Here is a 27,711-nt window from a genome sequence, read left to right as displayed (position 1 = left end):
TCATCTGCACAGTATGTTCTTTGATGAAGGTGAACTAACCCTTTAAATGATTTCAGGACTGTGATATGAGGACATGTGGACAGCTCCTCTAAGCCTCCATTGATCAGGGTGTGGTCTGCGCTCTGTCATGCTGCAGCCCTGTCTATGCATAACAATGGTGGATGTGAGCACACCGCACACACCGAGCTGTCCCCACCCCTGCCTGGTACCAGACCCCCCAATCATCACCCAACTCCGCGGTGACAACGTGTTGCGCACTTGGAATGACACAGCCCGAACAGAACGTCACCAGCACCTGACACCACCACCGCCCTAGGGGCGCCCATTCCTCTCACCTTCATAGGGGGGATTCAGGTCCAATCGTCTGTAGACAGTACCATCAGTTCAGACCTCCCCCCCTCCCTCCCCGCCCCACTTGGTACCTGACCGGCCATATAAAAGCAACGAGGCGTCACCCGCTCTCTCCCAGCTCAGTATTTCGGAACGACGAGAAGAGAACGGAGAGTGAGACAGCATGGCCTTGCCACCCACCGACATCAACCCTGAGGTGAGGGGGGGACCCATCCGACCCATCCCGCCCTCTGTCCATTCTTCCCGGTCTAATAACCCACCTTGTTTTCTCTCCACAGATGCTGAACAAAGTGAGTGTGCCCGGGGGGCGGCAGCTACCACATCTTCCATGTGTCTGGACCACTACTGCATCCTCCATGTGTCCGTACCAGCATCCTTCTACATGGAGGATTCATAATGGAGAGATGGGGCAGGGCGTGGTCCCTCTGTCCTCCAATGAAGCCTCCACCCTTCTCCGGACATGTCTACACTTTTACACCAATAATTCTCCAGACGTGTCCATCCTGACCTCTCCAGATGTGTTCATCCTGCTCCACCCTTACTTCTCCGGACATGTGTCCATCCTGACTTCACCCTGCTCCACCCTTACTTCTCCGGACATGTGTCCATCCTGACTTCACCCTGCTCCACCCTTCTCTGGACATGTCTACCCTTCTCCACCAATACCTCTCCAGATGTGTTCATCCTGCTCCACCCTTCTCTGGACATGTGTCCATCCTGACTTCATCCTGCTCCACCCTTCTCCAGACATGTGTCCATCCTGATCTCACTGGACATGTCTACCCTTCTCCACCAATACCTCTCTAGATGTGTTCATCCTGCTCCACCCTTACTTCTCCGGACGTGTGTCCATCCTGACTTCATCCTGCTCCACCCTTACTTCTCCGGACGTGTGTCCATCCTGACTTCATCCTGCTCCACCCTTACTTCTCCGGACGTGTGTCCATCCTGACTTCATCCTGCTCCACCCTTACTTCTCCGGACGTGTGTCCATCCTGACTTCATCCTGCTCCACCCTTACTTCTCCGGACGTGTGTCCATCCTGACTTCATCCTGCTCCACCCTTACTTCTCCGGACGTGTGTCCATCCTGACTTCATCCTGCTCCACCCTTACTTCTCCGGACGTGTGTCCATCCTGACTTCATCCTGCTCCACCCTTACTTCTCCGGACGTGTGTCCATCCTGACTTCATCCTGCTCCACCCTTACTTCTCCGGACGTGTGTCCATCCTGACTTCATCCTGCTCCACCCTTACTTCTCCGGACGTGTGTCCATCCTGACTTCATCCTGCTCCACCCTTACTTCTCCGGACGTGTGTCCATCCTGACTTCATCCTGCTCCACCCTTACTTCTCCGGACGTGTGTCCATCCTGCTCCACCCTTGCTACTCTGGACGTGTCAATCCTGACTTCATCCTGCTCCACCCTTCTCTGAACGTGTCCCTTGTGACTTCTTTTGAAGCATGTCATTATCTTTCGTTCTTCAATCATCCACCCACTCTAGAATTCATCTTCCACCTTAATGTCTCATTTTATCCTACTGTAGTATGGACAGCCATTGTTCCATCACCTTTCACCCTTGCCTCTCTAGAAGTCAGCCATTGTGTGACTTCCACCCTAACTTCTCATGTTGTAACCTCTTGTATGGTCAGCCAGAGTTTCATCATGCTCCACCCTTATGTTCTATTCTTAGAAGTGCCATTGTACAACTTCCATCCTTAAACTTCTAATGTTCTATCCTACTCTGGTATGGGCAGCCATTGTTCTGTCATGTTGCACTTTCTTGAGGTAATGGGTTATCTTCCACCCTTGTTTTGCCCTTCTAGAAGTGTCAACCCTTGTCCATTCCACCCTTCTATTCTCAAGTGTTCGTTACATGCCACCCTGCTACAAATGTTGGCCATTGTTCATCACATGCTACCTTTTCTTCTTCACAATTGTCCTTATGTATCTTCCTCCTCTAGAAGTCAATCATTGTTCATAATCTTCCACCTTTCTTTCATCCTGTCCATGTGCCTACCTTATCGTCTCAACTGTTCATTATGCGCTACCCCAGTCTAGAAGTGTGGACTGTTAATGTGCCCCCATTGTTCCTTATATTCTATTTTCTCTAGAAGTCAGTCATGATGATCTTAACCCTTGACTAGAGTTCATAGTCTTCTACACTTGCCTCACTAGGAGTCAGCTATTGATCATTACCTTCCAACCCTTCTCTAGTGTTGATCAACTTCACCCCATGTTCTATCCTACTCTTGTATGGTCAGCTGCTTTTCTTCATCCACATTTTGATGCATTGGTCATCTTCCACCCTGTGTTCTACCCTTTGAGAAGTAGAAGCCATTGTCTTTAGGTTACTTTTCTCTAGAAGTGTTGGCCTTTGTTCACAATGTGCCACCCTTCCATTCTCCATTGTTCCTTATGTTCTATCCTTAGAAGTACCAATCATTATCACCATCCACCCTTCTCAAGAATTGTTCTTCATTCACCACCTTTGACTCTCTAGAAGTGTCGGCCATTGTTCATCAGCTTACACCCTTGTAATGTTCTATCCTACTCTAGTATGGTCAGCCATTGCACTATAATACTTATTCCATCATACTCCACCCTTTAATGTGTTGGTCAGACCACTTCCACTCCTAATTTGTTTGCTTTGCCCTTCCAGAAGTGTCAGCTATTTGTCAATGTGCCACCCTTCTAGAAGGTCAGTCGTTGTTTATGTGCTATCCTTCTCTAGGGGTGTCAGCCATAGCATTACCTTCCACACGTCTGTAGAAGTTTCAGCCATTATATGCTACATTACCTTTAATGTCCCACCATTGTTCATGGTCTATCCTTCACTAAAAAAGTGGTGCCTATGCATCCCCTTTCCCCACTGCTATGGCAGTTTTGTTAATTTCTTATAAAGATTAAGTCACTATGTAATTGGTTTTTTTTATACTTTTCACAAAGCAAGTGCATACAGTCTCCACCCAAAAACACTTCTAAATGCATTTCCCCTATGGGCTTGCTCTATTGTGGGCAAGCCCACTGGGTAAAAAGTTTGGCGCTTTTAGGGTGCAGATATACCACACTTCTATTGTCTGCCGGTTTTCCTCATGCTCTTTCCGTCTATATAAATATTGCCCCTTGTTCCTCATCCCCTTACTTCAGAGGTTTCAGTCATTGTTCTTCTGGCACTTTCTTCTCTAGAAGTTAGTCATTGTTCATAATCTGCCTCTATTATGGCTATTCCCCACCATTGTTCTATGTTGTAGCCTTACTTTAGAAGTCATTCACTGCACACCATGTGCATTGCCTTTATTCCTCATGTTCTATCCTTTTTTTATAGAAGTTTCAGCTGTTATGTGCCGCTCTTCATCTGTTCATTCATCACATGCCATCCTTGATTTTCTAGGTGTCAGTCATGGTTATGTAGCCTCTTGCTTACACCACACAATGTTTAGTAGTTGCTGAAGTTTCCAAGAAAAGGTTGCAGCTACTGGGGAAGGGAAATGTTGGCCAAGTAGCTAAGAGTACATTATGTATAAAGTAATTCCAGGTTAAGTAGGTGGTGTGGCTGGTATACAATGCAAAGGGTAGAATTCTGTTGGCTCAAAGCCTATGCCAATCCTTGAAGTCTAGGACAGTTGGTGATTAAAATAGACATGCTAGAATAGACTGATACTAGAATTGTAGACTTGTCAGATTTTTGAAGTGTAGACACTTTTGTTTTGACTACCAGTACAAATAATAGTTTGGGTCTTAATGGGGTGTTGCATTCTGTGTACTGATGGCACAAAAACATAATTCACCTGGAAAGTGGAACTTGCACCTAAAATTTTAGGACACGTGTTACATTCACATAGCATAATGTTAATAAGCATTAATGTTCTGTACTGTCCTGGTAGATGGGACAGTTTGCACACCTAGCGTAACAGCAAGTGCTTTGGTTTCTGAAGGCTTTGATTCCATGTAAGTTAATGCACTTATAAACTCACTGTTCTAAGTCTGAACAAGACAAAGTGCCTATAGAATCATATTGTTAGAATCCTATTGTTAACTTGCTCTAAAACTAGGAATGTAGGAAATATTTAATCTTGGTCAATTTGGTATGCTGTGTAAATGGGAACACAGGAAGGGGGTTATCAAATGTGCAAAAGTGGAAATGCTTTTAGTCTTGTGGCTGCATGACTAAGGTAGCTGCAAACTGACCATAGCTTGTGCGCCTCCTATGGATGGTGACTAAGCTAAAGTTACACTGCAGTGGCCCTTCCCTTGCAAACCACAATGACTTCACTGTATTAAGTTGAATCTTTCTGATCTGTAGACATAATTGAACCCATTTGGTGACTGTACATTAGTCAAACTGGGGCTGGTTGTCATCACTCCTAACAGATTTTTCTTTGCAGCTGCTGGACAAGTTCGGGGTTTCCAGCTGTAAATATGTGGATATGTTGGGTTTTGAAGCGGACTACCTAAAAACCTTTTCCAAACCGGTGTCTGCCCTAGTGCTTACCTTCCCACAAACACCAAAGGTAGGGCTATGGCTTTGCAGTAGTTCAGTCACAATTCATTTTGTTCTGGTTGACACATTTGTGGGTCATAAATCATTGGTAACCACCTTTAGGATGGCTGCAAAAAAGCCATGCTTTGACCTGCGGGATATGATCAGAAAGTTGTTTCCCTGAGTCAAACTAGTATTTGTGTACTGACACCTTGTATGCCTTTTCTTGGTTATAGAAGCCTATGGCCTTGTTCACACCACAAGTGTATAAAAACTTGCAAATTTGATCTGCATAGCATTCACCCCAAATGCACATTTTTAAGTCTAAGGACACAAATGTGCCTTGCTGACACAACACTGCTGTCAACATGAGTTCTTTTCTGCACAGAAATTGGTAATGTCACAGAAATCATACCAGTGTTTGTAGTTTGAGCAGGGCAGCTAGAAAAGTTATTTTCTTTGTGCCCTTGCATCTCTGCACATGTATGAACTGGGTCCAAATCTGGCTGAAGGTGGAATAGCACACTTGCTAGTTTTAAAGTGAAGTTGTGTTTTTCAAGTGATACTTGCCTGCTCTGTGCAGTGGTTTTGCAGAGCAACCCAGATCTTCTAGGGTCCCCCACCTGCATTCCTGTCAGTTGCCCCATAGCAAACAGCTTGCTATAGAGGCACCAGAGCTGCAGCTCTGCATTTGTGTTCAGAGCTATGGCTTGGGACTGTGACAGCAGCCAATCGGGAGTGAGTCTCCAGAGAACTAAGGCTCTTCTAAACTTTGCTGGATCTAGAGGGCTCGGGTAAGTGTTGGGGGTCTGCTACATGTTTGTTTTACCTTCATGTGTAGAATGCATGAAGGTAAAAACTCTGTCCTTTAGAGCCACTAACTTATTCTGCCTAATTCAGTTTAATGCTAACTTTGGTCACAGCATAAGGGCTCTTTTCTAGATCAGGCTGGTAGTGGTTTCTTCTGCAGCTGTCCATTCTGGCATTGGTAGGGGGTGGTGTGGTGCATAATTCAGTACATCACCTTAACTTTTTTGCTGAAGTTTGCAGCTTCTTATCCAGGTAGAGAGCATAAACATTAATTTTTGAATCTATTTACAAAAATCAAGTATATAGACAATGTAATTTAGTTTGCTAAAGCACTGTAGCATAAATGTGTTTTCATTGTGTAATAAATGTTTTCACCCCAGTCAAGCTTTTCAGACTTGGATATTGAGAAAATGCTGTATACTTGCCTTTCCCCATAGTCCATGTTTAAAGTGGTATTGAACCCAAAAGCTAACCTATTGCAGCCTAAAATGTAATTCCTGTTAAATTCTAAGGCTTGAAAGGGCATGAGTAGGTTGGCTGCACTTCCAACAATGTTGCAGATAAAGAATTTTTTGGAATCTTCAGAGAATGCAATACAAAGGGGACAGCTCCCATGATTGACTGTGGGAGCTGTCATGTTTGTATTGCATTTTCTTTGAAGGTTCCAGTAAATGATGTGCAACATTGAAGTGCAGCCAACTTGCTTTGTGTTCATGATCACCGATCAGGCCAGCACAAATCACTGGAGGAGTCATGTTCATGCACTCTCCTGGAGTGGTCTTTCCTCATTGTAAATTCTAAGGCTACTTTTACACTGCTTTGCAAAAATGCATATGCTTTTTTTTTTTTTTTTTTTTTTTCTTTGCAGCCTTTCCAGTGTTGCACCTGTGAAAGGCCATGAGACTCAAAATGCACCAAAGACAACCATGGGTACATTGTGTTCTATTCATTTCAAAGGAGGTGCAGTTTACTGCAGCAAAAATGCAGCTTGCAGGACTGGCTCTAAGACTGTTCTATCGAATCTGTGAAAGATGCATATATGCCTATCCTGAAACTACTGGAGCCCAATCGCAAGACTGCTTCCAGTGCCTGAGTGACATCACCCAGGCTCTACAGCCATTGCCTCACTCTACACTGAAACCCCCTCCACACAGAAGCCAGTACTGGGACCTGACCAAGTGGCTTCAGAATAGGCGTGTATCCATAGCATTGCTTACAGTTTAGCTATGTTCTTAGAATGGGGGTGGGAGTAGACTTGGCCTTGGAACTTGACTGGAATTCCATGTTCTAACTTGAACAGTTAGATGTGATGGTTGCATATGGTTTTTTCCTTTTCAGCCTGGTCTGTTCAGTAAGTCTTAACAGAACAAGCTCTCCTGCATATGTAGCAGAGGGCTGAGACCAACAATTTACCACTGGCAGGGGTGCTGACAGTGATCAATCTTTATCCCAAAATAATTTGTTGCTGTAACTGCAGTGTGAGCTGGAGTTTGGCTTCAAATTGTTAGTGTATCTAAATCTGCTAGTACATCTTGTACTCTTCTCCCCCCAGCTGACAATGCTGCTGTCTTTTATGCTCTGTGCTCCTGCATCCAGAGTGGGGGGACACTAATACAGGAGGTTAGTGACCAGATCACAGGTGAAAACAGAGGGAAGCAAGCTTAATAGAACTAACACAGCCACCACATCTAATTAGTAAGCTGCAATAGATTACATATTTTTGGGTTTAATGCCCCACCTTCCCAAGTGACAATGCTGCTTTCCAAAAGTGCCTTTATTTTCATCCAGACTGGGGGCACTCTAAAAACAGGTTACTGGCCAGATCACCAGGTGAAAACTGAAGGGGAAAGGCCTACACTAATGCAGACACCACCTCTGACAATTTGCAAGCTGCAATATTACTTTTGTATTTAATACCACACTTAAGTGTGCAACCTCTGCCACCTTAGTCCATTAAAGAGGAACATCTGGTTGTTTTTTGTCAGTACACATTTTTGTAGCTGCTGGCTTTTAAAATCTGGTACTTCCAGTGTGAGGTTCAGTGTTTTCTGCAGCTACTTACTGCTGCAGGTTGCCTCTGTCATCTTGGATATGGGAGTCAGCTGTGACTTCCTGAGGATCCACAGCCAGCTTCCCACTGCATGTGAAAGCTCACAGCACTTTGAATTGCCCTCCAGCCTGCTGGGTTTTGTCACCTCTTGCCCTGCCCCTCCTGAGACTTGTCTAGGTGAAGATTGCAGAGGTGGGAGTACTTTTGCCACCCCCTCCCCCAAACCTGTTAATTGGTTACATGCTGAAAGGAGAATGAACCAGAACTTCACTTTGGTGTGTTTTGCTTTAAACATACTACTTTTTAAAATTGTATCTGGTAAATGCAAAAAATACATGTAGGTCATATCTAAAATTCAGCTGTACTGCACACACCAAGGGTTCATGCACACAGGGTGTTTCTGCAGCCACTTTTAGGGGTGTCGGGTGGGTTGTGCTTCCAAACAGCCCTCCATGTTATCCTATGTGTCCATGCACAGACTTTTAGTAGCATTTACCAGCAGGAGAAAACCCAGAGCCAGTGTATCCAGGAGTAAAAGTGTTTTGGCAGAAAACGCTTAACACAGCTAAATGCTAGATGTCCTGTATGCATGAGACCTTAAAGGATAAGTTCACCAGTTGTGTTCCCATAGCTGCAGCAGTGCCTAAAGCATCCTCCCTCTGACAGTAGAGGGAGAAGTTTCCCTGTACGATCAGATTTTAGCAGTGTCTGTGCAGGGCTCTGCCCACATGGCCATGTCTTTCAGAGTTCTAAAAGTCTCGGCAGCCTTGGTGGCTTGTAGTTTTCAAGCTTCTGTCAGACTATCTGCATGGCCGTACATCCCATACCATTGACAGATATTCTGACAGGTGTGCAGGAGACCTGCATGGCATCAGAATCTACTGATCATTGGCGCAATGCGTTACAGGCGCCTTTGGACAAATAAATGTACTTTTTACCTGCGTTTATTACTTTTATCCAAGAGATTAACTTATCCTTTAAAGCAGAACTCCACATGAAGCCTTTGTAATACTTATGCCACTAGCCTTAATGAATAAATAGGAAAGTGTTAAACTTTACATTTCTTCAGTTCCTGGTTTTCAGGCCTAGGCAAATGTCATACATCCCAGGATTCTCCAGGAGGGATGTTTTCTCAGCAAAGGACACACTTTAAGGAGTAATCTTGGGCTACAGAATTAGTTTGAATGGTATAGGGGAATATTTGAGAAGTTTGGAAAGACATTACGCAGAGCTGGGACTCGGTCTTCAAAATATGCACTATCCCAAAATTTGACATTGAGCAAAGTAATTTTCTGGCAGATGAGGCATTTGTAGATCCCTTAACTTTATTCTGTCAGGGCTGTTGTCTTTTTGTACTCATTTAACAAAAAAAAATGTAGACCAAAGATTACCTTAACCCCCCAGCATTGTATATAATCTAAAAACAGGCCCTGGGGAATAAAATGGTGGGAGTTCTAATTTGTTGGCACTGTATCGTAACAGTTCAACATTTTTAAGTGCCAAACTTTAAACATGCATGTTATCTTGGGAAACACAATATAGTTTAATAAGGTTGCACCAAGTAAATACCCAACCTGTCAGGTCTTATCAGAACTGTTTGCAATACCTTTTGCTTGTGTAGTCAGAGGCCCCCACCTCACCAGCATCTTGTCAGTTTCATTGCTGGACAACATTTGCATGCACAGGAGTAAAGACCATCCAATCACTGCTGGAATGTGAACTAAGCTGTGCATGGGGAACTGCACCTTCTACAACTACACAGGCAGGTATGCTATTATACATTGCATCTTTACCAGGCGACCCATAGTGATGGGTCACTTAAAGCAGACTTGTGTGTTTTTGTTTTTTTTGTTTTTCTTTAACCTGGTGCCCCCATTGCCATACTTTCCCATGTCCTGCTGGCAGTCAGGAACATGACACAAGAGAAGCACTGCCTTGGTGTTCAGTGGTATAATTTCTGATGCAACTTGAGTTACAGGGGAAATCGCCTTACAGCTGTACCTCAGTTAACATAATTTTCTGTTTAGCAATGAAAATGCCTTGGTTTACAAGTTGTTTTTTTTTTTTTTTTTACAATACAAAGTGTGCCGGGTTTTTTTTTTTTTTCTTCACTATACCTCACAGAATTGGCTGTCACTTTTCCCAGAGCTAAAGGATACTTTGTTTCTTTCTTTATCTCCAGAAGCAAACAAAGTTCCATTTAACTATGGAAATAAACTAAACTCTCTTAGCTGGGGGGGAGGTGACAGCTGATTCTCTGAGCTATAGTGAAGACAGAGCCAGTAATTACATTTAAAAACTGGCACTGACTATAGTGAGATTTTCTTAATTTTATTTTTTTCTGACCTCCGGAATGGATTAATTGGTTTTCAATGCATTCCTATGGTAAACCACGTTTTGGTTTGACTTTTTTGTTATACAAAATGTCCCAGAGAACACATTGAATTTGTAAGCCAAGGTACACCTGTATTTTCAATGGTGCTTGTACTAATTGGTGTGGCTCTTTGCAGTGTGATTTCAGGAGGTTCCTGCACTACTATTTCACTGTAAATGACATCAGGTTGCATCACAGTATTCTGAACCTAGCAACATTTGTTTTTGCTAAACTGCCATAAAATGTGGTTGGGGTTAACACTACTGATATATGCTGGATAAATTTATATGGAAGTACATTGACATTCATTATGCTTGTCTGAATCATTCTAGCATTTTGTGCTTTAACCAAAGTTCTAATGAGTTCACATGTGTTTGCAGCTTGAAGAATTCCGAAATAAAAAAGCTGAAGAACAGAAGGGTAAAGAGCTGAACTCTGAAGTGTATTACTTGAAGCAGACACTTGAAAACTCCAGTGGACTTGTTGCTTTGATTCACTCTATAGCTAACAACAAGGATTTTGTGAGTTTTGGTGAGTTTGCAGATCTTAGTTTTTTGCAAATGTTTGACACATGCTGAAACTTTACTTGCGATATGTGAAATTGTTCTGTATTTTCAGATCACTAATTCAGGTGTCATAAGCTACAGCCCATGGGCCAAATCTGTCCCACTGAGATTTTATCCATCCAACAGCGAGTCGGTGTAGCCTAAAGCTGGCCATAGGTCTGTCTGAATCTCAGCCGGTTCAGCAAGGACTGGCCAAGATTCGAACAATGTATGGGCAGGCTGGTTGTACCCAAGTTGATTGATGAACTTGGGTTCAACCAGCCTGTCAGACTTTACATGTGATTATTGCAAGTGGCTATTAAAGCCGCTAGCCGTAATCGCTGTTCTGCAGCCAGGGACTGCTTACCTGCTGGGAGAACACAATGGTTCGGCAGGAGGGATTCCCCATCAAGTTAGTTCTGAAACCCATACTTTGATGAATGTAAATTGCTTCATCAGTGGCAGCTTTAGTGTACTCGCAGGTCTCATTTTAGATTAGCAGGTCTGCTTCTACCCTCCCCTTACTAGCAATCACAACTTCTCTATCCAGACCTGCTCTGGCTCCCACCCTGCAGCTACAACAATGCTTTGGTGCCTGCTTCAGCCATGCACAATCTGGAGACTCTGATATAAGGAACAACTGATGTAAAGGCAGGCTGAAGAAGGTGCAGCCTAACTTTGTTTAACCTTTGTTGGCTCAACTTATTTAAAATTTCTTTGTTTTTAATGGAGTTCTGTCCTTTATTACATCAAGCAGATTATGAAAACCCTCCAAGTAAACCCATTCATTCAACCTTTTGGTCTGCAAATATTTTAATGTACAATTTTGGCCTGCTAAAGTTTTGGGACACTTTAACAACCTCCCACCTGCTATATAAGGAAATGATGGACAAGCAGCAGTTCACTCATTTTGGGAGGATGTCGTATGACATCCTCTGTGCATGCACGCCTCCAGGGTCATGCAGCAGTGCCTCAGTGGTGCCATCAAATGATGCCTGTCAATGCCCATCAGTGCAGGAGAAAAATACGAATTGAACATTTTGAAAAGTTATAAAATGTAGTAAGTTTGTTTAGCAAAAAATAAACCCATTGGTGATTAAATGCCACCAAAAGAGCTGTCTAAAAGTAAATTGTTTAGGTACAGTGTTGCACTTTGACACTTGTGGTCATGCAACAGCTCTGAAAATTGGCCAGGGTAGGAAGGGGGTAAGTGCCCAGTGGGCAAGGGGCTAAAGAATATATAAGAACAATTTAATTCCTCATGTGCCTGCTGTAATATGTACTTGTATGAAAGTATCCTGTTTGTATTACTTTGTGTGAAATCACTGGTGTTCCTAACAGTCCCTCTGCTTTCCTGTTAAACTTACCACACTAAGCAGAACAGTTGTCAGTTCTCTAGCTGTGCTGGCAACGCTCCAATGATCAGACTTGTCCTGACATAACCACCTACTACATTCAATGGGAAGATCAGTGTTCTGCTATTTCTCCCCCCAGCTCTTATGCAGCAGAGAACAGAGGTCATGTGATCAGTTACGCTTCATGTATACACCTGTTTGCCTTTAATTTTATTGTAAACTGAATTGGCAGTTTTTCAATGAGGTTTGCATATTCAAGAGGTCTTCCTTTACATTCCTTTTGTGGTTTGTAAGAGTTATTACTCCTACTAAAGCACCTGGCTTTCTTTTAAAGTACAGACAAAGCTTGTTTGGATGGATTTCACCTGTGGATCACAGGAATGCAAACATGAACTGTGACCGATTTTCAGCTGACAGCATGCTAAAGTGTTCTGTCAGCTGACATCGCTCAGCTGGTCCAGGCCGGGGAAAGATCCTGACTTTGGGATCCACCCAGATGTGTGCACTGGCACCTACCATAGCCTGTCAGCCATCCAAACCTGAGCCAGCTACTGCCCCTCCACACTGGGGGGAGGGGGGGGACCAGCAGAGAACAGATGCAGCATCAGATTAATTCTGCATCCACCTAGGTAAGTATAACTAGTTAAAGACTACTTTGTAATGCCCACTGTAGCAGCGCATGCTTGCCATCTTTGTTCTGCTGCCGTTCTTCAGTCTCTAAATAGAAAATACCTGGTCAGAGTACAGAAGAGAATGTGACTTGCACTCATTACTTTATTACTGACCTGACAATGTCAGTCATGTTTGCCATCTTTCATGTAAGTGAACTACAGCATTTAGAGCTTACAGGGGTTACTCTCTCTAGAAGCTGAATAGAGCAGCAGTTGGGAGTGAAATTCTCCCCAGCAAAACAAATCAACTTGGTAAATGTCTGCCATACTTGTATATCATGTTTTTCCTTTCAAATGACTCAAATGTCTCTCCTGCCAGAAGTCCTGTTTTGGTACACAGCATTGCAAATTTTATTTTAATTTCTTGTAACAAACGGCTCCTAAATTTTCTAATAGAAGGGGATAAATTAATTGGGATGGATTAGGGGTGTATCTAAAGACCACTTCTAGGCTGGGTAGAGTATTGGAACCCTTTTCAGGTTTTGGTTATCCAGTTTTCCCTTCACTGTCCAGGACAAACTTTCAGTTGGAAGTATTGGAACCCCTGTTGACTTTTCCTGGTCATTTTTTTTTCCCTTCCTTTCCAGGGTAAGCTTTCCCAGAACAAGTGAGCATTTCTTAACTGCACCCTGAATAATGGTAAAATCCCAGAGGTTCTACTGCTTCTACATTCTAGCCAGCACAAAGTTTTCACTTACAAAAATGGTTAAATATGAACAGTTTAAGGTTTCTTAACTTGAATTATATACAGGCTTTTTTTTATATGAAACAAACCAAAAGCAGCAATGTTTAAAAATATATTCATAATCTGAAGAGTAATTCAGATATGTATACCCTGTCAAATAAGGAGATAGGCATGCTATGCTGTTCAGGTACAACTAGATTACCCATGCATTTGTGAATGTTACATACACAAACAATGCCCAGCCTTAAGGAACTAGGAGTCTGCCTTCACATGCTAGTTGGCCAGCTGTAATAAAGCTGGGTACACAAATTGTAAAATTCTGTAAAAGGAACTATTAGTTTATGATCAGAAGTAGATTCTTTGTTCAGATGAAAAACAAAGGTGCAAGCTAAAAAAAATGTATCTCAGGTCTCCACTTTCTAAACAAAAGGCCAGTTTACAGTCCTTTGGACTTCAGGGGGCCAGGCTGTGGCCACTGGAATTGGATAATGCCTCATGCCTAGTGGTCAGTTGAAGTGAGAATATTACATGAAAACTTCAAAATTACTTCAGCGCAATCATGTAAATTCCCACCTCCAACGTAATACTGCTGACACTAAATGTGTTCCCACATATGCAGATAATACTTAGACCAGTGCCATGCAATACAAAATATGCAGTTTATAACATGTGCAATCCTCATAGTGCCTGTGCAATTTCCCATATAACAGTGAAAAGTGCATATAAATACCAGTGCAGGGGCGGACTGACAACTCATGGGGCCTCCAGGCAATAGGGGATCATGGGGCCCCTGTGTCCTTCCCCCACACTCAAAGTACCAGGGACATTTGATGGGGCTCCCTACTGGCCCTCGGGCAGTGCTCAAATGGTCAGTCCACCCTGTATCAGTGTTGCATAAACAATGTGTTCATCTTGTGACAAGTCCCATATGAGTATATATTCATATATTCGTGTGCCTTCCATGTACAGAATCACCCTGGTTTCTCCTCCACCAACACGCATGCACTCACCTTATTTGGACCTATAAATGTTTAGGTCAAACAGCATCTTTCCATTTTTAACCCAGGTAGGTAGAATTTCTTTATTGCTCCACCTCCAATCTCCTCCACTCTAATCCAGAATGGTTTTCCTATTTCTTATATAGCATATCCTTTCAGCCAGACTCTTCAGAGTGTTGTATTGTGAGTGGAAGGAATAATTCCTTATTGTCAGGAGATAGTGTGCCAATGGCCAGATAAAGGCAAGCAAAGGGCTGCAGTTAGACCACTGTTGTACATTAACACAATGACTGGTTTTTGCTACATGTGTACAGTAATCCTATGGAAACCAAATAGAAAAAATGTGCATGATCAGATGCAAAGGACAACCTGGAAGAGGGTAGCAACACAAATCTTAAACAAGATGATTGCCTTTGTCAAACTTTCATACAAGTTAACACCATTGTCAGTTTCTTTTTTTGTAGAAAAACAAACTTTTTTTTTTTTTTGTGTACCCCATTTAACCCTCTTTGAATCCATTGTACCAATAACAAGCATAGAGGCATGACTTCTGAGAGTCCTGTATTTCATTGCTTGATGACTTAAGAATTGTGCATCCTGCAAACCTATTATCCTCAAATCAAATTATTAATCGCCCAACACCCAGGACATGCAGTTCTGGGAAGGTAGTTTTTGACATTTAACCCTGCTGCAAGTAGCAGGCCTTACTTGGGTGGCAATCCAAGCCCCATGTGACAACTAGTATGGGGAACTTCTCCCTGACGGCTGTAGCCAAAAAATGACAGCGGTACAATCACTGGATCCTGATCAGTGATTACTCCCCAGCCATTCTCTCCTGTCAGCTCCTGCACACTGCTTTGCATGGCTGCTTACTGTTAAGCACAAACACAGCCCCACACTAAAGCAGTTAACCCTTTAGTCACCCCATGTTAACCCCCTTCCTCCCCAGTGCTATTAGTCAGTGCTTTTTATTAGCACTGATCACTGTATTGGTGTCAGTGATAGTCAGTCCTCCCATGTCAGAAGGCCTGCTGTAAGTCGCTGATTGCTGCCATTACTAGTAAAAAAATAAAAGATCCCAGTGTATATATAATGCCATTTATAAATGCTAAAACGTTCACATAAACCAATTTACACATTTGTTTTTTGTTTTAAGCAAAACATGTAGCAGAATACATTTTGGCCTAAATGAGTTTTTTTTTTTTGTGCAAAAAAATTAACACACAGGCAATCAAATACCACCAAAAGTGCTCTATTTGAGGGAGGGGGGGCGGAGAGGACTTAAAATCTCATTGCGGTGCAGTAATGCAGCACCGTAATGCAAAAATGGCCTGGTCAGGAAGGGGGTAAATCCTCTGGAGGGAAAGTGGTTAAACATTGTTTAAGTCACCATAATTGCCCAGACATTCCTAAAGCACCTCGGATTTTAATACAGTTTTCAGTTTAAAATGATTGGACTACTTATTCTTTTGACAAGTAGGTTTTTAAACTTCCACACCCCTGGGTTTTATGGCTTGGACATTAAATGGTTTGACTGCATGAACAGAAGTTTTTATAGAAAACGAGTCCATTGGTAAATTCAACCACCTCATCCCTGTGCATGAAAAACCAGTAAAAGAAACCAGAAAAGATTGGGATGTTCATGAACAGACAACACTTAAAAAAAAAAAAAAAACGTATTACAAAATTAGTTAAAATTGAATGGGGTAAAATATTCCTCCTAAAAATAGGGCTAAGGACTAAAATCAAACCCTCATATTTTTCATTAGCACCACAGCCCCAGAATGTACTACCCCTCTTGAGTTAACGTTTTTATATAGTGATGCAAGTACAGTAAATTACAGTATTTTGATCTGTAGGAGGGTGTTCCAAGTATTGACTCATTTCACACTGGCTTTTTCAGGGGTTCAAGGTGTGGTAAGTAGCTGCTAAAGACACAAATTCCATATAGTATAATGTAACCTTATACATTTGCAGATATAGCAAACCTAATGCATACATTTCTATACACATAGATGGAAATGGGGATTAAATTCAGTAGTACACCTCAAACCTGTCAGTAGGTGCAAAGGGCAGGAGATGGTACCCCAATGGAGAGTATGTTCAGGAACCAGCCCATGGCTCAAGTCTGTACACAGGAAGGAAGAGGGGAAAACGGCACACCCTGATATTTCTAAAGTAGCTATTATCCAACACTATGCCAAGTCTATTCCACCTTCACAAGACCAGGGCTAATGCAGCATATCTGGGACCAAATCCCATCTTATAAGGGTAAGGGAGTCAGGGGTATATCTATCCCCCTTGTGTATTCTATTGGTTGTGATGTTAATGACAATTCTCCCCCCTTCTTGGTCTTAAAATTGAATGGGGTAAAAACATTTCCCCATAAAAAAAAAAAATAGTAAGTCATTTTAAGTTGATTTTATTTTAAAGAGTTGTCTTTGTTCTGAGAAGGTGTTGGCACCATGAAATTTTTTTTATATTTTTTCCTCCTGAAGATGAGGTCAAACTTGGTCACCATTTAGGGATCTGTTTTTCTTTTCAATACACAATTGCCTAGCTTAAGTCAGTTTATCAAACTTAAGGTACTCTTTTCAGCTTATGGTGAACATTTCATATGTACGTCTGTACTGGCAGTATACCTGGTGTCTGAACCAGTCCTGGGGCTTGCAAAGCCACATAGGATATCTCCTCCACCAAAACTGCAAGGGGTGTTATCTAAAGTTGGCCATACACATGTAGATTTTCGGACGAGAATTTGTAAAGTCATACAAAAGTATTTGTCCATTTGGTGAATGGATGAATGTTTGAAAATTTTTTCTTTTGCATTTGACTTTAAAATGTTTCTGAAAGAGCACCACATACTGGGTGAAAAATTCTTTGAGAAGTTTTCCTTCCAGCCCCTTCAAATTTTCCTGTCACTGCTGTCAAAAACATCAATTTGACCCCACTGACTAGAAAATCCAACCTATTCTTGAAATGAAAATCTACATGTGTATGGCCAGCTTAAGGCTTGTAAAAGCAGCTGCACACTGATCACTCCAGGTGCTGCTCCTCCTGTCTTTGCTGCTGTAATGAGGGTGGCAATGGTCTTATCCACCCTAGTACATGCTTTAATTTTGACTGAATTTGTATGTCACTAATTCCACTGACTGGGCATCTGAAACTTCTCATTGTAGCTAACAAGTCTTCACTGAAGAACTTTATTGATAAATCTGCTGCTGCCTCACCTGAAGAAAGGGGAAAGCTGCTGGAGAAAAATGAGGCAAGTCTGCAGTATTTTTGCAGTCACCTATCATGGCTTTCCATGTGCTCAATGCTGCCTATTAGTGAGTGCATAAACACCTGTAAATTCAGTTCTCTCTTGTATTCTAGGCCTTGTTGTCAGATTACAAGTCTGTTGCAGCTGAGGGCTTTGTCAGGGTAAGTGGTCAATATATATATAATTGAATATGGACCTAGTCATGATATAATCTATGCTGTTTGATTTATAGCTAAAGCTGAATTAATGTAATTGATTTAGCTTGAACACTAATGTAAGTAGGTATCTTCAATTCAAAACACAAGGAAACCTGGCATACATTGAAGTATTCAAAGCACAAGCCAGTCCCACAGGCCCTTCACTCCATCCACAGCTTAGTCGTAGAATCTCTTGATGGAGTGAAACATGTTGGACCTTTCACACAAGGCAGACTACAATTTGGTCAGTGGATACACTGAGCAGAGGGCAAATGAGAGGTTTCAGTTTCATCAGAGCTGTTAGACATGCTTTATGGGCAGCTGGGAGTAAATGGACTCCACTATCTGTTTACACCTGACTCCCCTCCAATCTGCTTAGTTGGAGGGGGACAGATCCCATTCTGCTGGCAGGCTAGATTGATGGGAGGCACTCATAAGACATGAGTCTGTTTTTACACCCTCCAGTATCTAGGGTTGAATGGAGGGTTCAATCTAGTCCACCTGACACTGCCAGGCAGCTATGATCTGACTTTGTGAAAGGGGCCTTAGACCTGCAGGACAGGTGGACCAGCTTGTGCTAGGAATACATAAATGTACATGCGCTTTTATTTGAGAGACTTTGCTTGTGTTTAGCAGTGGACCTTTTTATGGAGTAGTCAGTGATGACTAGACACTTGCACCCATTGTCCTGTGTAAAGGGGGTTCTAAGCCTGCAGCAGGCCAGGACTATATATACACATCCAATGTCTGTGGAAACTGCTGTAGTCACTGCTGCTACATTGTTTGCTGTTATAGGTCACTTGCCAAGCACCAGATATCAAAATGTACTTGTGCAAGAGTCATTACTTTGATTTACCTACAAGTTTTTTTTTTTTTTGTTTTTTTTATGGCCATTAATCACGAAATGCATGTCTTCCCAGCAGTAAATAAAAATGACTCCCACTGACTCTAAAACCTTTACTTGCAGAGAATAGGTAGATGCAGCTTTCTGATGCTTGTATCTGATCACTTGTATAAACTGGCATGATCCCTTGATAAATGTCATGTAACATTTACACTGGCAGAACTGCTTGTTTGCCTCTGTTCAAAGCTTTGAATACTACTCACTAACTAAAATGTTAATGTTTCTACAGCCAGATGGTGGTGACCACTGCAATGTAATAGTGCTGGTTCCTGCAAATAGACACCTAACTGAGCTTGGTAAGTAGAGTTTGACTGAATTATAGCTTTGACAGGTACCCACTTCTGCTCAGATTGCTAGGTGATCTGAGCAGACATTGGTCCCTACCTCCTAGAAGGCTGCAGGTACATTCAAAAAGTGTAGCTGAACGTGCACATGTGAAGCTGCTAGGCAGTTGGCTCCCTACATTTTAGAGGCAGTATTTGTATCTGACTTGAACTGAATCAAAACCATTTAGATCTTCAGTGTGGGAAAAATATTAGATAAGTGTGCATTATATAGCTGCTCTTTAATCAGCTGGTAGACACATTCTTGTGCATATTTGGGGTTCTCTCCTTATTTAATCTTTGTCCCATATTGCATTGAAACTGTACTAGTTTTTCTGTTGGAATATCCTTTGTTTACACCTAACATGTTCTAAAGCACTGTATGGGAATTTCACAAAGCACCAGTGCTGTTTCTTCATGCCTAGAAATACTAGCAATCTTCAATTTGATGGCCTACTTGTTGGATGCAGAAGTGTTCAGCGTACACCACACCTGCAGGATTTAATAGCTATCTATGGCACCGCAGATCAGTGTGAAAGCAGCCTTGTAGGGACTCAAAACAGTACAGGCTAATTTACATTTGCAGTTTGGGGAATGGTAAAACCCCATAGTTAAGTGTTATCATTCCTGCCCAAACTGCACCCCCTTTAGCTGCAGTGGCCAAGGGTGTACATGTCGCCACAGCAGCCCTGTCATGGTTGGTGGGTGACTGGAATGGGTCATCCTTGGCAAGTGCTACAATGAGGTCCTCTGAAAGTGCCCTGCAACCTTGTACATCAAACAAGGGGTTGAAGCAGGCAGCATTTTTTCTCACCAACTGCTCTAACCTCTTGAAGCATACAGCTACCAGGTGCTTGCAGAATAACCCCCTTTACTTGAATTGGTAGCAAATTAAAGCTAGTAGCACCCACCAAAGGCAACAGGGTTTAATTCCTGCTGTGGCATGTGTACAACTTTGGTGGCTGCATCAGCAACTAAGGGGGTAGGGATTGGGGGCAATAAACCCACAACTCAACCACAGGGTTTTATAACCCCCAATTGTATGTGATCAAGCCCTAAGGGAGCCACTAACAAATGCAACTAAGGGCTCATTCACAAGTGCAGCAGACACTGTTGCTCCTCTGAAAAGCAATCTGAGTAAGACAAATGATGAGGTGATATGTTGCTTCACCATCTGATTTAAACCCATGATTGCCATGCAATGCACGCATTTGCAACATGGTAGTAAAGCAATTGGAGGTTTGAATTAGGTGTGAGGAGTAGACTCTGTGCCCAGTGATCTTTGACTTCTCCCATATTGAGGTAGATCTCCACCTCTTTAAGGTTGCCTACCACTGGACTAGGACCATGAACTAAAAGGATCCTGCATTTCGGAGCCCTGTTTTGGCTGAATTCTAGGGATGTTACTGTTTTTGCCCTCTTTGCTGTAGAACAAGGCATTACACAAATCTCCAGAATGGTTCTGATTTCTGTCCTTGTGCTCATCTTGTGGCTAAAGCTGCCTGTAAGTTGCCTTGCATGAAGGCCTATAACCAGTTCTCTCAGCCTATAGACAAATGACTTATCACCAGACACAGCCAACAAATCACTGTACCGGCCCACTGCTGGTCCAAAATGATGGCTGTGACCAATCGCATGACAATTGGATACCTTTCATTCACACAATCTATTGTTACTGGTCAGTAATCACATCGTCCAGACAGGGCCAATCACAGCCCAAAATAAAAATCCCCATAGTACAATGTTACTATGGAAACACTGTATTTGGTCACAGTATGTAAAATATATTAAAGGTTTTGCATAAATCAGTGTACCTGATCACCTTTTATTACAACTTGAAAAACTCACCCAGGGGCGGACTGACCATTTGGAAACTCAGGCACTGCCCAAGGGCCCGGGGTCAGTAGGGAGCCCCATGAGATGCCCCTGGTACTTTTTTTTTTTTTTTTTAGGCTTTTTTGAGTTTGGGCAAGGGCCCCATGATCCCCTATTGCCCAGGGGCCCCATGAGTTGTCTGTCCACCCTGAGCTCACCATGTTTCTTAATAAATACCTTGGACTGTCTACTTTTAGAGTCAATTGGGAAGAGGGTGTATTTGTATGGTCCTGGTGTTTGGACTTCAAATGATATCAGCCATCAGGACTGATTGGTTTTCAGATATACATCCCATAGTTTGGACTCCATTTCCTACAGACAAAATTAAACAGATTAGGGTTATTTCTACCAAAGAAATGTAGTTGAAAACATTTTGGCCTAAAATTATGAGATTTGCAAAATTTTAGTTTTTTTGTTTGTTTTGTTTTTTTTAGAAAAATCAAATACCACCATGACATGACCACAATTGTCATTCAAACTAAATTGACAGCACTGAAAATTGGCCTGGGCAGGAAGAGGGTGAAAGTGCCTGGTATTAGTTAAAGGAGGACCTCCTGGGGCTCTTTACAAAATCAGATGTCACAGGAACAAAGCTCCTCCCCACCATTCTAGAGTGGCTGTTCAGTAGCTGTAGAGGACTGGTTCAAAGGACTTTCCATAGCTGGTTACAGTACCAAAACCCAACAGGTTTTCTTCCTAGCCTGGACCTAAAATCCCTAGACAAGCAGTTTCATATGGAATGCACAAGATGGGCATGAGCCAAGGAGAATACCTAGTGGCTGTGGACATCCAAGATGCTCATTCTGCATATTTCCCACTTTTCCACCTAATGTGTGCCTGTGCACTCTCCAGCAATCTGCTGTCATCCCAGGAGTGGTGTCCACATCCTAGGAGTAAATGCTTGCAAGGTGGATTACTTCAGTTCACTGCCTGGAATCAAGGAGAATTGGGCTCTTCACCTTGACATCAACCTAATATGGTGTAGTAAGGGGACATGTACAGTGAAGGAAATAAGTATTTGATCTACTGATTTTGAATGTTTGCCCACTCACAAAGAAATGATCAGTCTAAAAATGTAATGGTAGTTGTAGTGTAACACTGACATGCATCTCTTGCATTTTTTTTTTTTGTTGCCATTCTAACAAATTATGCACTGATTTGCATGTTCATGAGGGAAATAAGTATTTGATCCCCTTCACAAAACATTACTTAGTACTTGGTGGCAAATCCCTTGTTGGTAATCAGAGGTCAGATGTTTCCTGTAGTTGGCCACAAGGTTTGCACACATCTCAGTAGGGATTTTGGCCCACTCCTCTTGGCAAATTCTCTCCAAGTCATTAAGGTTTGGTGGCTGACATTTGAAAATCTGTGGAGGGAGCTGAAAGTTTGAGTTGCCAAACTGATTAAGGTCTGGAGACTGGCTATGCCACTCTAGGACTTTATTGTGCTTCTTGAGCCACTCCTTTGTTGCCTTGGCCGTGTTTTGAGTCATTGTCATGCTGGAACACCCATCCACTACCCATTTTCAATGCCCTGGCTGAGGGGAAGAAGGTTCTCACCCTAGATTTGATTGCCCCGTCTATGGTCTCTTTTGATGCAGTGCAGTTGTCCTTGTCCCCTTAGCAGAAAAACACCCCCAAAGCAGAATGTTTCCACCAACCTGTTTGACAGTTGAGATGGTGTTCTTGGGGTCATAGGCAGCATTCCTCCTCCAAACATGGCAAGTTGAGTTGATGCCAAAGAGCTCTATTTTGGTCTTGTATGACTACAACATTTTCAACTAGTCCTCTGAAGTTTGCCACTGAACATCTGATGCAGACAGGCCTTGACATGTGCTTTCTTGAGCAGAGGGACCTTGTGGCCACTGCAGGATTTCAATCCTTGTAGGCGTAGTGTTGCCGTTGTTTTCTTGGTGACTGTGGTCCCAGCTGCCTGGAGATCATTGACAAGATCCTCACATGTAGTTCTGGGATGATTCCTCATTGTTCTCATGATCATTCTCACTCCACGAGGTGAGATCTTGTATGGTGCGCCGGACCTAGGGAGACTGGCAGTTTTGTGTTCAATTTGCAAATGATTGCACCAACTGTCACCATCTTGCCAAGCTGCTTGGCAATAGTTTGGTAGCCCAGTCCAACCTTGTTTAGGTCTACAATCTTGTCCCTGACATCCTTGGACAGCTCTTTGGTCTTTTGCTGTGGTGTAGAGTTTGGAATCTGATTGTTTGCTCCTGTGGACAGGTGTCTTTTTATACAGGTAACAGATTAGCAGCACTCCCTTTAAGAGGCTGCTTCTAATCTCAGCGTGTTACCTGTATGAAAGACACCTGGTAGCCAGAAATCCTGCTGAATGATAGGGGATCAAAAACTTATTTCCCTCATGAACATGCAAATCCATGCATCATTTGTTAGACATGCATTTTTGCTTTTTTTGCTATTCTGTGTTAAAATACACCTACAATTTGATTTTTAGACTGATCTTTTCTTTGAGTGGGCAAACATTCAAAATAAGCAGGGGATCAAATATTTATTTCCTTCACTGTAGATATCCTAGTTTCTTTGTTCAAGTCACCTTCTGTTAGGACCAAGGATCCCTTAGCACTGACAATGATGATAAACTTCCTGAACCCAGTTCCTCCAATGCAAATGCTGCCTTGACTACTCTGCAAAATAGAAACCATTTATTCTCCTTGCACCAAATGGCCCTGAAGAACATGGTACAGACATCTACTGGATGATGCCTCCTGACTTGTGGCTCTGGAGTCCCCTGTTCCATCCTGCTTCTTGGGCTTTAACACTCATGCTGTTGGCCAAAGACCAAGTCTTGAGGGACAGTCTTCTCTTGTAAGGTCCCATTTCTCATTTTACCTGTGCAAAGACCCTGATTTTTCGGCCTTTCCCAAGTGATGGTACTGTCTGTGTGTTTTTTTTTTTTGTTTTTGTTTTTGTTTTTGTTTTGTTTTTTTCTCTGCTCCAAGCACTCAAAGGAGGTTTCTCTTCACAAACTGGTGTGGTCAGCCACTGATCTCTCATAACTACAGCTTATATCAGACTGATTCACTTTTGTCCTGCTCACAGGACCTTGCATGGGACATCCTGCCTCAATCCTCCACCATTGCTAGGTGGATAAAAACTTAATCAAAAGGGCTTTCATCCTAAAGGACAAAGCACCTTTCACTTATACATGTTCAGTGTACCAGATCTTTAGGGGTTCATTTGGTATTTGCACAAAGGCTCTGTTGCTTGGCTTTGTAAGGCAGCCACCTAGTTTATAAATCCTTTGTACTGTTAATGTGCTGTATAAATCCTTTGTACTGTACAAAATGGAGACCAAGAAAAATACACATCTCCAAGAAATGAGGAGCATGTACATTACCAGACACAACCTATTGCTCCGAGAACTGAATACCTAGGTCCAATCAAAGTGTTCAAGAACACTGAGGCACTGGATATGAGTATCTTTACCCTGTGTTGCATTTTGCTCAGTAAATACTATCATGCAACCTAGTTTACAGTTCATGCTGACCATCCCCAAAGTTCTACCAGGTAGACATCTAATATTCTGCAGATGCAGCAGTACATAATTGGGCCTGTTGGTGCATTTTGGTTTGCTTTGCTACTAAAGGTTTATTTGTAAATGAACATGCGTGTGCAGTGGTTTTGCACAGTGCAGTCTGGATCCTCTTCTCGGGTCCACTGCCAGCACTCCTGGCTCCATCAGGGTCCCCCCATAGCAAGCAGCTTGCTATGGGGGCACCCAAGCAGGCATGTTCCTAAGCCGCTGCTCTGTCCATTCACACATGGAGCTGTGGCTTGGCCTAGCTCCTCTCCTCATTGGCTGGCTGTGATTGACTGCATTGGGAGCCAATGGCTCCCGCTTGCTGTCTCAGCCATTGAGTAGGTAGAGACCTGGACAACCAAGGCTATTGTGCACATTGATGGATCGTGATGTATTGAGGGGGATGGGGGCACTGCTGTACACAATGCACAAAGGTAAAAAAACTTGAGCCTTTACAACCACTTTAAGATGAGATTTGGAATTCACAGGCCTGTAAATTTTTTGAACAGGACTCCTGCCACTTTTTTTTTTCCTCCTGACTGCATGCTAAACTGACTCACTGGGTGTGGTAGGATTATGGAATGCCTGAAGTAACCAACCTATAACTCAGAGTTCATGAGCCCAAGTCCTGTACTGTAATACAAGATGTAGGATTTTTCAGGTATGTCAATTTTTTGTGTAAAAAAAATAGCCAAAATTATAATGCGAACGCTTGTCTTCTAGATGGACACCTTGAAAGACCTATTGACCATGGTCCACTATCTGACTCTTTCCTGGAGGTATTGTAGTAAACATTGCTATAGAAAAATATAAAGTGTGGTTTTTTGTTTTTTTTCTAAATGTGTATCTTTACTATTTGCTCTGTATATTAGCAACTTTAGAAAGAGAAAATATGACCAGTTTGTCAATATACCATGACTTGCTCTTGGGTCAAATTGGTATGCCAGTGTTCTGGCTCTTCTCCAGCACTCCGTCAGACCCACCAATTTAGTACAATTGGACCATACTGCAGTCACAAGCCAAGTACTTTGCTTGCAGTTGCAGGCATATTTTTCATTCAGAATTGCCCTTTGGCATGAACAGGCATTCAGTATTGCCTCAGCTACTGTTTACTATTCTGAAAGGCAGTCTACCAGACAGCCACCATGGAACCTAGCCTAAATGTTGGTATAAGCAAGCCACTAAAAGGCCTGAATCGGGCAAACGTTAGACTTGTGCTTTTTGCCTGAGTCCTTTCAGTGGTTCAGAAACGCCACTTGAACACTCAATTGCTCTGGACAGACCCTTGGTGTGCTGACTTGTTCTCACATCTGGTACTAACACTTCCTACTCAGTTTTGGCTATACTTCAGTTTGATCTGCAGGTGTTTATTTGTTGGCCACTTTTGGTTATAGGTTTAGTTATATTGCTGTTTTCCTGTATGTAGATAACAGCCAGAGCTGTCAATGGTGTGGGCACTTGGCATGCTTTCCATTTGACAAACATTGGCTCACCCAGCAACTAAATTAGTAATAAAGTAGTTATAACACTTCAGCATCTCCTCTGAATTTGCATCCTGCATCACCCACTGAAAAGCCCCTTTTCATGGGGAAACACAATTGCTTGTTTAAATTGTGGCCCATTACTCAACTTCATGTTCACATGGTGCTGTATCACTACATTGCACAAGATACAGTACTCTGGTGCCATAGTAAGGGGGAGGATGCAGAAATCTAGTCTTACAGAAACTGCAGGGAGTATGAGTTTGTAAATGTAAACTGCAGTACATGCATGTGAACTAGAAATAAAGGAGCAGCAGCCACAGATCCATAGGTACACACATGGGAGGCTGAGCATGGAAAATGTGTGAATGCATTGAACGACTTGTGTACACAGCTACCCCATTTCATGTAAACCACCTACAGTTGGATGACTAGACTTGCTACTGTTAGTGTTACTAAACCCACAACAGTTAAATCAGTCCAAATGCAGTAAAGCATGCTTGTTATACTCACTGTGGATCTTAAGGGGGGTATCCTGCTCTTTGTCAAATGGCTGATTAATCCTCTTCTGATTCTCCTACTGTCCCTGACGTATAATTCCTGATAGAACAGAGGATTGGAGTCATTCTGCACATGCTCAGTTTGGTGTTGCTAGTGGTTTTTTGTTTAGTGCATGTGATGAGCACTGTCCAGACAGTCGGGTCCTGCAGCCTCCAAGCGTTAACCCTTTGAGGACCAAGGGACATTTGTCCCATGTTTTTAATTGCGTGTATCTGATTAAGAACTTAAAACTTTTTTTTGAGTCAAATTTAGTTCTTAACAAACGGATCTAGCTTTTTGCCAATTATTTCATGAAATGGCTTAGTTACAGCAACTGAAGTGTACGAACTTTAAAAACAAAAATTCTTTTGGCGTTCCAAAATCTTAGTCCTCAAAGGGTTAACCAGTGCTCTGCTGGACACTGATAGAGGCTGCAGGACTGCTGTAACTGCTGACAAGGTATCTGGCAGTTTATATTTACTAATTGCATTTCTATGTACACTGGGAGACTAAATATAGTGAATGCAGGGTCCTGGGTTTAGTAACACTTTAGACAATGTTGCATACAACAGCTTCTTTACATGGTAATCATTGCAGCTCCAAATTTACAGAAATGTGGTCATATTGGCAGCAGTGGTTACTCTAACTTTCCTGCATAATGACACTACTGAACTAGGATAGGTTTCTTATCAGCAAAGTCTGAAGTGGCATAAAATGCAAAAATCTCACTGTAACCATATTAACACTGCTTTTTTGTTTTTGTTTTTTTTAGAATGCAGTCAATGTTTGCAAGCAATACACTGAACAGGCAAAAGACGAAATGCGTTTTTCAGCTGTGGCTCTTGTCAAGAATGCATAAGTTTATAAATGTCAGGCTTCTCACAGTTCTGTTAATGCACCTATGTTTACCTGACACTTGAGCTTTTCAGCTAATGTTTTACCTGCTTGCCATTCCAACAAATCAAAGTGCTTTTTCAAACTGTTCACCTACCTACAAAAAATGTGCCTGTCTTGATATTACTTGTTTTGCACTTTTGTTCAGTAGTTCTGAATAAAAATATTTTGAAAATTTAAGTTGACTGTAAAAAATGTACCTGACTCCAGCATGCAGTAATAGTAATCCTAAATCACAGCACACAGGGTGTATTATATGCGTGATGTAATTTATGCTCCCACCTTCCAGTGAATAAACACTGGCCAAAAAAAGCTGGCTTCCTTGTCCAGATATAACTCTCAGCTAAACCTGTTT

General features: G+C 42.4%; 1 protein-coding gene across 2 annotated transcripts; it reads left to right on the top strand.

Moving 5' to 3' along the window:
- The first annotated feature begins 419 nt into the window (after window positions 1-419).
- UCHL1 (ubiquitin C-terminal hydrolase L1) lies at window positions 420-27,536 on the top strand. Of its 2 annotated transcripts, XM_089654010.1 has the most exons (9): window positions 420-547; window positions 630-641; window positions 4,740-4,865; window positions 10,449-10,599; window positions 17,502-17,587; window positions 17,698-17,745; window positions 18,915-18,981; window positions 25,165-25,220; window positions 27,235-27,536. In XM_089654010.1, exons 1-9 carry the CDS (start codon window positions 515-517, stop codon window positions 27,319-27,321), a joined length of 666 nt encoding a protein of 221 aa, XP_089510136.1. In that variant the 5' UTR covers window positions 420-514; the 3' UTR covers window positions 27,322-27,536. The 2 variants fall into 2 exon arrangements, with proteins under 2 accessions (XP_089510136.1, XP_089510137.1); XM_089654011.1 differs by lacking the exon at window positions 630-641 and having other exon boundaries at window positions 421-547.
- The last annotated feature ends 175 nt before the right edge of the window (window positions 27,537-27,711 follow it).

This window comes from Staurois parvus, unplaced genomic scaffold, assembly GCF_062004578.1.
Source record: "Staurois parvus isolate SC_StPar_1 unplaced genomic scaffold, SC_StPar_1.0 ptg000734l, whole genome shotgun sequence".
In the NCBI taxonomy this organism is placed as follows: Eukaryota; Metazoa; Chordata; class Amphibia; order Anura; family Ranidae; genus Staurois; species Staurois parvus.
The sequence above is the reverse complement of the archived record's forward strand: the minus strand, read 5'-3'. Positions and strand labels throughout refer to the sequence as shown.

What these genes read in the sequence shown, in the direction of transcription:
- UCHL1 (XM_089654010.1), top strand. Translation starts at nt 515, where the DNA reads ATGGCCTTGCCACCCACCGACATCAACCCTGAG. An exon ending in CAGCTGAGGGCTTTGTCAGG is followed by an intron (nt 17,746 to 18,914) that starts GTAAGTGGTCAA and finishes ATGTTTCTACAG; the next exon opens with CCAGATGGTGGTGACCACTG. An exon ending in TATCTGACTCTTTCCTGGAG is followed by an intron (nt 25,221 to 27,234) that starts GTATTGTAGTAA and finishes TGTTTTTTTTAG; the next exon opens with AATGCAGTCAATGTTTGCAA.